The sequence below is a fragment of the Lontra canadensis genome, unplaced genomic scaffold (genome assembly GCF_010015895.1).
Source record: "Lontra canadensis isolate GAN:19392208 unplaced genomic scaffold, GSC_riverotter_1.0 scaffold56, whole genome shotgun sequence".
Taxonomy (NCBI): Eukaryota; Metazoa; Chordata; class Mammalia; order Carnivora; family Mustelidae; genus Lontra; species Lontra canadensis.
The window spans coordinates 7,451,937-7,464,014 of record NW_022631050.1 but is presented as its reverse complement, the minus strand read 5'-3'; the positions used below and the strand labels follow the sequence as shown (position 1 = coordinate 7,464,014).

General features: G+C 40.6%; 1 protein-coding gene across 4 annotated transcripts in view; it reads right to left on the bottom strand.

Moving 5' to 3' along the window:
- Window positions 1-7,168: 7,168 nt before the first annotated feature.
- The window catches only part of SENP2 (SUMO specific peptidase 2), a 34,023-nt gene continuing 29,113 nt past the window's right edge, over window positions 7,169-12,078 (bottom strand). For 2 of the 4 annotated variants that reach the window (XM_032875574.1, XM_032875572.1), the window contains 2 exons: window positions 10,017-10,112; window positions 7,169-8,475 (listed from right to left, as the gene is read on the bottom strand). In XM_032875574.1, coding sequence (XP_032731465.1) covers window positions 8,413-8,475; window positions 10,017-10,112 — 159 coding nt within the window. In that variant the 3' untranslated portion in view covers window positions 7,169-8,412. Of the gene's footprint in view, window positions 8,476-9,448; window positions 9,487-10,016; window positions 10,113-12,078 lie in introns of all 4 variants that reach the window. The other 2 variants (XM_032875571.1, XM_032875570.1) reach the window with 2 other exon arrangements.

Below are 12,078 nucleotides of genomic sequence, written 5' to 3'. Positions count from 1 at the left end.
GGGGTCACCCACCACTTCCGCCTTCCCCCTGGAGGGAAGGCAGATGGGGGTGGGGGAGAGCAGTGATGGAGCTGTAACAGCCATCTTTAATGCAACCCTGAAGCCAAATGTTAAGGAAAGCTCCCAACACCTTCGAGGATAAGGCCACATCAGAATGCTCGGACTCACACTGGTACCTGAGAGAGAAAGCTATCCTTTTAAAGAAACTGTTATTTTATGTCCTTTGTTATAGCAACAAAGCAGTATCTTAATGCGACCAAAAAAAGAGATTCAGACCTAGATAGATTCTGGCATACTTTTGGATGGAACTGAAGTTCTAATAGGATACAGAACAAAAAAATTATTTACAAAACAAAATAAGCAAAAATCAAGCTAGTTTCAGCTATCTTTGCTCCACCACAAGACTGCCAGAAAGCAAGTTGTAAGAAGAGAAAGGGCCATGACTTGAGAATTTCAATACCAGTCATCTTTCAGGTGTGAAAACTTCAGAAAGATTCTACTTGCAGGGATTCAGATAAGAGAATTCCTATGTCTTTGAAAATAAGTATGTGAAAATGTTTCCAACTAAGAACTAAAGCCAAATGAAACTCATGTTAAGAAAAAATAATAAGCATTGAAACCAAACTGGAAAGTTCAAATTGTTGTAAATCTATAATTACAACTAAATTTAAAACTGAATTTAAATATCAAAATTACCCTAGAAGAGGAAGCAAAACATAGTAATGATAAAACCCCAAAACACATATTAACAAAGACCAAAAATGTGTGAAGTGTATACGGGTGAATTAGGGGGAAAACCAAAAGTGTCATAAATGGGACAAAACTGATCACTGTGCCAGAGTGCTAGCTGCAGAACAAAAATCCACGGTCCCCTCTTCCCAGGCACCAGACCCTTGTCGGCTGGTCTCCCTTCTCTTGCAGAACCATGTGAACATGTGACTAAGCACGAGGTTGGAGCCACGCCTAGCCCTGCCCATTGAAAATTGCCTACACTAGCTCCCGTAGGGACTCCGTGCTGGCCAGACCTTAAGGATTGCCATGAGGGGGATGACACCCTTTTCCACAAACAGTGTAAATATTTTAGGCTTTGCAGGTAAGACTGTGAAGTGACACAATGATGCTGCCTCCAAGGAGGGACATTTGGCAAATTATATGTGCTACATATCTGACCCAGCAATTCCACTTCTAGGAATCTATACCAAAGATATGTTCTCAAACACGAAGCAACACAGAAGGCACATGCACTGAAGCGTTATTTGTAACAGAAAAAGACTGACAGCCTAAACGTCCGCTGTGAGGGGACTGGTAGTGAAGCACGGTCCCCCGAAACACTGGATTATTATGAAGCTATAAAAAGAACGGAAGAATGAGTAGTAACTTACTTATCTAGAATAAATTGAGGTTTTTATTTATTTGTGAGAGAGGGGGCACAAACAGGGAGGGGCAGAGAGGGACCAGCAGACACCCCACGATGAGTGGGGAGCCCAACATGGGGCTCGATCCCAGGACCCCAAGATCATGACCTGAGCTGAAGTCAAAGTTAATCGACTGAGCCACCCAGGTGCCCCTAGAATAAACTGAGTTTTTTAAACAAGCAGGCACAAGTGTTTTTAACATGGTATCTTTACTAATGTAAAAAAGGAACGCAACATGAATACTTACACACCTAGCTGTATTTTCAAAAAAGGGAAGATTAAAAGCTATTAAGTTACCTAGACAGGGAAAGAACAGGGTGAGGCAAGGAAACTGTTAATGTATCTTGGTGCATCGTTTTGCTCTTGGACCAACGTTTATGTTTTATACAATTAGAGAAGTAAAACGCAAACCCCTAAACACCAAGAACAAATGAATCTGTGTATCAAGTTGATACACATATCAAGCATAATTACTGGGGGAAAAATTTAAGTGATTTTAAGAGAGTATTTTCACATGAATCTCCAGTGGGATATGGTCTAAAAATAAAAAGAATTGCAAAGAAATCTTAAAATGTATTTAGTGACCTTGTTAGTTGTTATGCTGGATATGTTGAAATTATTTTAAGTATACTGTGGGGTAAAAACAAATAATTATGTGGATGTTGTAAGCAACCAAGGTTTTCAAGATTACAATGTAAAAACAAGAAAATCCTTAGACTCAGGGTGCCTGGGTGGCTCAGTCGATTAACTTTGACTTCAGCTCAGGTCATGATCTCAGGGTCCTGGGATTGAGCCCCACGTCTGGCTCCCTGCTCAGAGAGAAGCCTGCGTCTCTGGCTGCTCCCAGTACTTGTGCTTGCTTTCTGTCAAATAAATAAAATCTGAAAGAAGAGCAAGAGCGAGGAAGAAAGAGAGAAAGAAAAGAAAGAAAATCCTTAGGCTCTCACCTTGGAATTGGAAATCGTCCCTTGGAAGAAAAAGTATTTTCTAGTCTGGCGATTATAAAGGCCTAGAAGCACCCATAACCCAGTGGTAATCAGCATTAACACTGCTCAAATTCTGGCTCTACAATTTCTCGCTAAAAGAAATCCTTCAATAAATGGCCGTTTCAGGCCTGGAGCAGGAGATGTGTAACATGAGCCTTTAGCATACCAGTTAAGCAAGAAAGCTATCACCCTCAGACCTGTGGGATTCTGTCAAAAGAACGCAGAAGTCCAAAATAGGGCATTTGACATCCAACAGAGTACTAATGAGTCAAAACATATATTCTTTCCTGTATGAAGCGCATTTCAGGGTAACCAAATAGTAAGTTTCTTTAACAGAAGAATTCAAGAGTTCAGTGAACACAGAAGTAATGACAGAATTAGAAAAGTACCATTTGTACCTTTTAATGAAGTAATGGGCCATCAAATTTAAAACCAAGAAGAGAAAGATGGATAGGAAGTCTTATAGCCCGAACCACTGATCTTAGCACCACTAAGCAGGACAACCAGATGCAATACAACAGGGACAGCAATGAAGTGTCCTCACCTACTTCAACCTGAATCCATTCCAGCCACTAGATTACACTTAACCAGTTTCTATGAAATACAAGGGCTGGTAGAAATATCTAAGCACTACCAAGGAGCTCTAAGCCAAATCTGGAAGGTGGGACATGCCACAGACATGGCAATTTCTCTAATAAGAGTTTAGGGAGGGAGACCCCTGCTGCCCGTGAGTCTCAAGAGCTTGGTAATCATCAAAGGTAACACACATCAAATAAGGTTTCTTATCTGGAACCTGAATTAGACTCCAGAGACCACTGTAACTACCTACCTACCACAGATCGGATGGATTAAAGCAGAAATGTATCCTCTCACAGTTCCAGAGCCAGGATACCAAAAGCCAGGTGTCAGTAGGGCCTTGTGCCCCCGCAGGCTCCTCCAGCTTTCACGGCTCCAGGTTTCAGTGGCTCGTGGCGACATCACCTCAGACTTGGTTTCCATGGTCTTACTGCCTCCTCCTTTTCTTTAAACTCCCAAAACGAGTTTATAAAGAAGAAAGTAACAGCCCGTCCAGACCACCATTATTAACACTCGGTATCTTCTCCCAGACTTTTAAAGATATACAGATTTTTTCCCCCACAAAAATTAGTATAAAATAGAGACCTTGCCTAGGCCCATTTTAACACCTCCTCCTTTTCTGTCTCAAAACTCAGTCTCTCTTATACGGCCCGTGACTGCATTTGAGCCCACCCAGATAATCCAAGATCAACTCTTTTTTCTCAAGACTTTTAAGTTAATCGTCTTTTGTCACAGAAGGTAATATTCACAGGTTCCAAGAATTAGGATGTGGACCTACCATTTGGGGGGCCACCATTCAGCCCACTATATATCCTGATTAGAGGAATAGAACAAAACATTTGTTAAGTGATCAGGAAAATCTGAATATGGACTGAGTATTTGATGATATTAGCAAATCCTTATTCTGTTAGATGTGAAAATGATTGAGGATTTTTTTTAAGTATTACTAGGGAGACATTCTTAAATATTTAGGTAGAATGACACATGAAGGTTTTGCTTTAGAATACTTAGGGACGCCTGGGTGGCTCAGTCAGCTAAGCATCTGCCTTTGGCTCAGGTCAAGATCCCAGGGCCCTGGGATCAAGTCCCTGCTCAGCAGAGAGCCTGCTTCTCCCTCTGCCATCACTCCTCCTGCTTGTGCACTGCTCTCTCTCTGACAAAATCTTTAAGAAATAAAAAATAAAGATTAAAAATTTTAAAAATACTTAAACAATGGAGATACACATTATCCTGTGTCAGAAGTAATCAGTCAAAATACCAATAGGTGATTTTTTCACCCTAATTTGTTTTTAATATATCTAACTTTAACTCGGGAATTTTGAGAATTTCTCCTAAGAGAATGACCCAAACATGGCGCAAGATGGTATGTGCAACAATACTAAATATAATAAATTATGTTATAGCCATATTCTGGAATACTATGCAACACTAAATGTCAGTATTTACTGACATGAAGATACGTTCGAGATAAACTAAGTATAAAGGGGGTTATATAGCCATATATATGTAGTATGATTCTATATTTGTTAATAACAAAAAAGATACATGTGTGAACATGTACAATTCACACTTACTTATATATATAAGAAGGGGCATATACCAAAGGCCAGGATATATACCAAAATGTTAATGTTCAGTTACTAACTCTGAATGGGGAGTTTGCAAATTCTCATTCTTTACCATTTATCAGCATTTTACTTTTCTACTACGAGAACCTATTATGGATACAATGAAAGAAAATCGGAGGCGTGACTCCAGACTGGATGGTCACATGGCCCTCAGGAGGCAGCTTGCGTGCTAGAGGCCGGTGGAGGCAGCGCTCCCCCAGTGTGTTTTTGAGGTACGTTCTTCTGCACTTGGTGTTACTTCTGGCACTTTCCAAAGTGTGTTCCATACAACAGTTCCACAAGTGACACACAAAGGAAGGTTCCATGTCCAAGAGTTCAGAAACGTGAGGTTCCAACATTAATCTGTTCTAATGTTTGCTGTGCGTCCCAGGAGGAAAAGCCACGGGACACACACATTCATGGACCATTCTTTCATATCCTACATAGAAGTAATAGGACTTGTACTTAATATAGTTTAGAAATGCCAGAGCACAAACCTGAAGAACAAGGACTATTTACATTATTTCCATTGAGGGTCTGAAAGCTTCTGGCCCATTTTCCTAGACTGAGACTGATTCATCTCAGAAGAGTCCCACATTGACCATATTTTTGTGGTCTCCAGCTTTATAGTTTTAAACATAATTTGCATCCTGCTGTCAGGTGATTTGGAGCTGAGCTTTTTAAAGTGGATTTCTATCCATTAGTGCGTTGAGAAATCAGCTCGGTGGTCAAAACCTACACTTTTTTAAAAAAAGAAATGACACTATCGGAGTTTTAGCAAGGATAAGTAGTGTTTTTGTGAAACTTTTGTGTCCACATAAAATCATATTTTTTATATATATATATATGTGTGTGTGGTGGTCACAATAAAAAATACAAAAAATCTGCAATCAAAAAATTTGAAAGCCACTGAATTAAATACATGAATTTATTGGTAAATAAGATAAAAATCAACACCTACTGATTTGATAAAATCAATACCTATATCTATTGATAAATAGATTAAATCAACACCTATTTCAATACACCCAAACTCTTCATTTTATAGATTAGGTAAATTAGAAAAAAAAGAAGTTATCAAAGCAATACAGCCAGCTAGATCTCTAACTTAGAAACAATACCAAAAGTTTGTTTGAATATTGGGTGCTTAAAGAATTTTTGCTCAAAGAAACGAGAGATCAGGTTCCCAATTAGTTCACAAAAGCCAATTTAAACTATGTAGCTTAACTATAATACTAAAGTTATTACAGACTTAAATTTCTCAACCTTGATTTATTTGTATTTGAGGTTCAATAGCTCTCCAAGGACACATTCTCCCAGCACCAACCAACTCCTTACAGTGCAGGCAAACAGCCACCACTCAACGTGGCATTCCTCAAGTTGTGCTTAGGATTTCAGAGGAGAACAGATCAGAAGTTCTAATAGTCTTTGGCAACTGAGGTAGAATATAGGGCTCTCCAGAACATCTTCCAAATGCCCCAGGTCTATGTCCCTCCCACCACATACCAGCTTTGGTATAAGGTCAAACATGAGAAAGATACTTGCTTACCAATAGTTTTTGTGGTTTTTTTCCATCTTTATCAATCTTTAGGAGAGACTGCCTACTAAAAAAGAGCAATGGTCCACTCAACTTTTCAGATCCCCAAACTCCTGCAATTTAAAAAGAAGTCTGTATCTACCACTGGCTTTAATGTTGATAATTGGCTACTGGTAGGATCAGCTGTTGATTTTATCACCTGACTGCTTTTCTCATAAGCTGTTTAAATATAAAAATTCTATTACCGACAAGTTTCTCTGCACTGAGAGAGACACATCAGTGTCTAGAGAAGCACAGCCTGTGGCAACTATTAAATCCAGGAACTCAGGGTAAACTAGGATGCCACTCTCTAGCTTCACGCTCTGCTCTCACCGATTTCGTTATGTCCTGGGAGATGATTAAGGACTGTCCTGAAGAGTACACAGTAGTGGGCAGCTCAGCGAAAGCTGCCTGGAGCAGCCCCTCAAAAACTGGTGTTAACACGAACGAAACCCCAGCGTCACTCACTGGGGCAGAATACAAACCGCCATTCCTCGGGATTTACCGCACGTGGAACAAATCTTAACCAAGGTACTAAATTCTCAGGGGAAACCTCCAAGAGCCAAGTGGGAACCAGGTTTCTAGTCTAATGCTGACCCAGTAAACCTCTGGCTTTTGGCTTACCAGCTGCTCGATCCCAGCACTCACTGACACAGCTCCAGTAGCCTCCAGAAAAGGCTCTGTGCAGCCTAAGCTTGAGGGAGACTCAGCAGAGCCAGCTCACCCTTTTAATCAGCATCCAGCGCGTGCTCTCCGGAGTACCTATCAAGCAGGCACAACACTTCCTGCCCAGCCCCAGATCCCATACCAAGACTCTGACACATCTCTGGGGAAAACTGGCTACAATACCATGCCCCTGGGACCAGCGGCCATGCCCTCCAGGTGACAGACACGTTGACTCATGGCGAACACATGCCCGATTTTTCTGGTTTTACCGCCTTGCTTTTGCGCACCAGGACAAGTTTGGGAGGTTTAGGTACGGAAAGGATTAGAAATCATTTCAGCATATACTTTTCAGGTTCTGCCAGACAACCTTTATTACATCGGAAAAGCAACACTAGGCACTAGATCTTGCAAAATATGTTCTGACCAACTCTAAACTTTCTGAAATTAAAAATGCGTAACCACTGTAAAGTTTTTAATGAACAAAAAAGTTAAATACAAACTTTCATATGCAAAATAGATTATTGTATAACTGGCAGCCTCAGAGCCAAGTACTAAATTTTCTTCCAAATTTCAGTGGGGATGGAATGGGGGGAGGGGAATGTAAATCCTAATGAGTACAAAACTTAATTTCGGCTTTATATATAGAAAAAAAAACTTTGAGGAAAAATAGCTTTTACAGTGAATAGTATCTTTTTGAAATCAACGGCCCAGGCCAGCCCTTACAATTCTGAGGTTTATACTTAACCAGATCTAGGATGAAAATGAAGATTTCGGGCTTACAGTTACTTCAAATCCAGTTTCAAGAGTAGCCAAGTCACCTCATTTCCAGAAAGCACGGTCTCTTTAGGATGACCACGACACTCTTCTGAAGACGCGTGGAGAGCCACAGTTCCACTTTTCCATGCCCCCACACCAGTGCTGTTGTGTCAGGCGTGCTCTGGAAGGCGGCCGAAGCCCTCAGCCACAGCGCTTCTCCCGGCATCGTCAAGCCTCCAACATAAGAAGATCTCCAGCTTCGAGTTGGCAGTCTCTGCTCCAGCCTTAGAGAAGTTCATTAACACTTCCTTCCTCCCCACCTCCCTGATTGCCCTCCTGATCTTCAGCTGGGAGTGGAGCTTGATTGACACTCCTTTCAAAAATAAATAGTTCAGGTAATTCAGAGTTAACTGAAAGAGCAGCAGCACATAGCCACAGCCCATTATGTCTGCTAATGAGTGAGCGAATGAACACACGTGAACAAACACACACAAAAGACAAATCATAGAGTAAATCCTGCATTTCCCACATTCACAGGGAAAAAAAAATCATTAAAAAAAAGTTATTAATTAGCGTTTGTTCTTGTGTGGGTTGAACAGTCCAGGCTCTGAGCAGGCACAGGCTCACACATGGGGTTGCAGGCAGAACCTCCACACAGCACGTCAGGACCAGGGTGCGGGAGAGGCCGGCGCGCACGCCCGACAGCTCAGTACCTGTGAGACAACAGAGTTGATGCAGGGACTTCTGAACCCACGATGCATGAGGTATATGGAAACATCCGTCCTCCGTGACAGAACCACCAGCAGCTCGAGGGACTGGGCGGGGCATTCTCACAGCAACTGCTGATGAAGGATTTCCCACACCATCTTCTTCCGGAAGAGAGGCATCTGGTGCTGCAGACAGGCCACAAACAACGTATCACACACTACACAGTAACGCGCCCCTTTCAACAACCTTGTGGTGTAACCATGGAAGAAACCATGTCCTTTATAGAAGCCTTGACTCTTTCGTGTCATGGTTCAGACTTACAAAGCCATAAATAAGGAGGTTATACTGTTATTATTATATTGTATGTCTCAGAAACATTTTTACATGTTAAGGAAAATCAAAGCAGGTTGCAGAATTATACAACAGAATCCCACAACTACTTCGTAACAAAGACGTAAACCAAAATGGAAACACCCAAGTGGTAGCATAATACGAAACTTTTCTTACAGATACTTACAGAACATTCTAAAATGAACATATTTTGCTTTTTTGAGAAAACATGAACTTTATTTAAAGGAATAAAAATTCTAAAATTTCTTTGTTTTACCATATGTTGTACATTGCCAATTCTCTTCAAATGGCCACTTGTGCCCTTCAAATCTCATGTCAGTAGGTTCAGAGAGCAAGTAACTCCTTGTTATTTAGAAGCATCAAAGAATGACATGGCTTTGTGCGATCTATTATTCTGCTTTATGATAATCACTATATGAGCCAATTTTCAAAGCAGCAGCAACACACAAGACAAAACCAAAATTACCTGTAACTCAACTAGTCCTCTTTTTGATGACATCAGAAGTTCATACCTTTGAGGTACTCCTGGTGTCTCATCATAAGACGGATATACCACTTTACTATGAACTAGTGATTTCCTACCTGGAGGGGCCTAAAAAGTCTTAACACATGGATGTGTAAGTTATTTTAAATAGCTCAAAACATGGAGTTTCAAAAAAAAAAAAAAATCACACATTTATTCTTAGTAAAACTGCTAAAACTAACCAATAAAAAGTGCCTTATTTTTTACTATAATTGTATTAATTCAGCATAGGAGCCCTAGTTATCCTATTGCTCACCAGCTTGGAATAGGGCCATTAGTCCTACTTAGTAAGTAGTTTGGTAGACATTTATCCAAATGAGATCTGTTAAGAAAAATATATTTTAAAGGGGGTTGGTCCTCAGTTATAAAAAGGTTGAGAATCCACTATTACAAACAAATTCTCAAGAGTTCCCAACACACTCAAATTCCCACTCAAATACAGAGCCATAGAGAACCCTAAGTAACCAGCACGGAAGGGAAAGGCAGCATTTGTAGTTCTAGTTCAGACCCCCAGCTTAACTTCTCACAAGGCTTTATTTCCCCGGGTGTCACACACTCTTACTTGCCCCCTCCTTTGGCCAAAAATATCAGTTAACACTCAGGAGCTAGTGAACACTGGAGTTCAGAGATATACAATTTGCCTCACTGGCCACCAAAGAGGAAGAGCAACCTAATCGTAGATGCAGTGACAAACACTGACCCCAGTAGGAGAGGGGCCACCCAGAAGGTGACAACAGTGATAACAGTGGCACGACTGCCATTGTTAACCTCACTGTGTACCAGGCATTGGGAACGAGCTCAGAGGTGAGCTTGTTCCCTAACAAGTCTGGGTGAGGAGGGGGTGTCACTCACCTGAGTAAATGTGATAGGTTTGTCCCTAGAGATATAATCTGCATATTTACAAGTAAACATTCCACAATCACTCCCATTCAACTGTTGAGGAATCTCCTAAAATTACAAAAAGGGGGGGGGGCGGGGAGAAAGGGATAAAATGTCATCACACACAAAATCCTTTGACTTCTCATAAATATTACAGCAGATAAACAATATTATAAAGAAATGTTAAAGGTACTACACAAACCATCTTCATATGGTATAAAAACCCTCACCATGACATGGAGTTCATGACCCCCACAGAAGATATTTTTCAGAAAGAAAAAGAAAAGCAAAGTGAGACAACCATCTCTTGGCTCTCATACTAAGAAACCAAACTGAAGGTTTATTACTAGGAGCAGGAATTCTAGTCAGAATGGTTTCAGAAGCACTTTATAAATTCTGAAAAGGGCTAAATATGGCTCAATCAGAAACAGGCTTACAATAAAACTTAACCTACTTCAATACTGCAGGGTTTAACTCCTCTTCTCTACACAGGAAAATAAGAGCACAACTTTTGACCCCTATAGCTACGAGCAGGGAAAAGAAAAAATGCCTCTTAATAGGCTTTAATCAAGATCTTGTTTTGACGGCTCAATTCTGTACTGAGGCAAGAGCAGAGCTCACTGCAAGCAGTGCTGAAGGCATCATAAACCAATCCACGTGAGCTAAAGTCATACACTCTGGGCCTCTGCTGCCCGAATCTTGGCCAGCCCCACATTTTGGTTGTCAGCTCTAAGAAGCACAAGACAGTAAGAACAAAAGTCTGAATCCCCTGCTGGAAAATGTTCTAGATGACAAAAGTTCAATTTTTATTCAAAGAAATACAGATGTATGGAAACAAAGAAAAGATCATTTGAACATGCACAACAGCCCCACATATGGGAGGGAGCTCATGCTTTTCTCCTGAGCACAGCATCTCCCACAGAGTGGACAGAACTACAGACGCCGATGTACAAAGGAAGAGAATCTGTTTTCTATATTACATTCCCCATCCCAGAACATGGTATTTATCCTAACAGACACCTTTTATCTGTGCTTTCCTCAGGAAATTTCAAAGCTTAACCTTCTAATTATTCATCCTAGGAAGGAAAATTCTTTGAGTAAAGGTAGGGGAGCCATTATATACAGGTGAGGGTTAAAACTGAATTCATGCAGCCTACTTTTACAAGAAGCCATTAGGACTCAAAAATGTACGTATTCTCAAACCCTGAATGAGATTCAAATCTGGCAAATATAATACAATGCATATTCACTAAAAGCGTACTTGAGTCTTGAGGACCTGTGGCATGGGACCTTTAAGACCTAAATAAGCAAAATTCCCAGGAAGTAACAAGAACTTTAAACCTTCATTAGCACCAACCAAGAAAAAGAGCTGACCTCAGTTTATTAGCTTTTCTGCTAATGAAAATGCTACATCCTAGCATATAGTTATTATTTACAATTTGTTTTTTAAAGATGTTCTTTTATTTATCTGAAAGAGAGAAACCAGGGAAGTGGCAGAGGGAGAAGGAGAAGCAGACTCCCTGTGACTGTGGAGCTCAATACAGGATGGTTCTCACAACCCTGAGATCATGACCTGAGCCGAAATCAAGAGTCGAATGCTTAAGAAAGTCCAAAAAGAAAGGACAAATTGTCTGCAAAGGAACGGGAGCTATACATCAGATGTCTCAGTAGCAACAAGGAAACTAGAACACAGTGGACTCACCTTCAGAGCTGTTAGTGAACATACACTGACAACCTAGAGAAACATCTTTCCTGTATGCAGATGAAGTAGACACATTTTCAGATTTTCACAAACTAAGAACATTTACTACCACCAAACACTGACTACAAGAATTTTTAAAGGATATGTTTCCAAAAAATGATCTCCCAAGAAAAGTCGGAGATGCAAGAATGAACCCAGAGCCAATAAACTGGTAAAAGAACTGGGTAAATGCAAACAACCATTGTTCATAGCCAGTGATAATGGTGTGTGAATCATAGGCCTTTCCAACAGACAATCTAAAATAGTGGACAGCAACAGCACTTTCAATTGGCA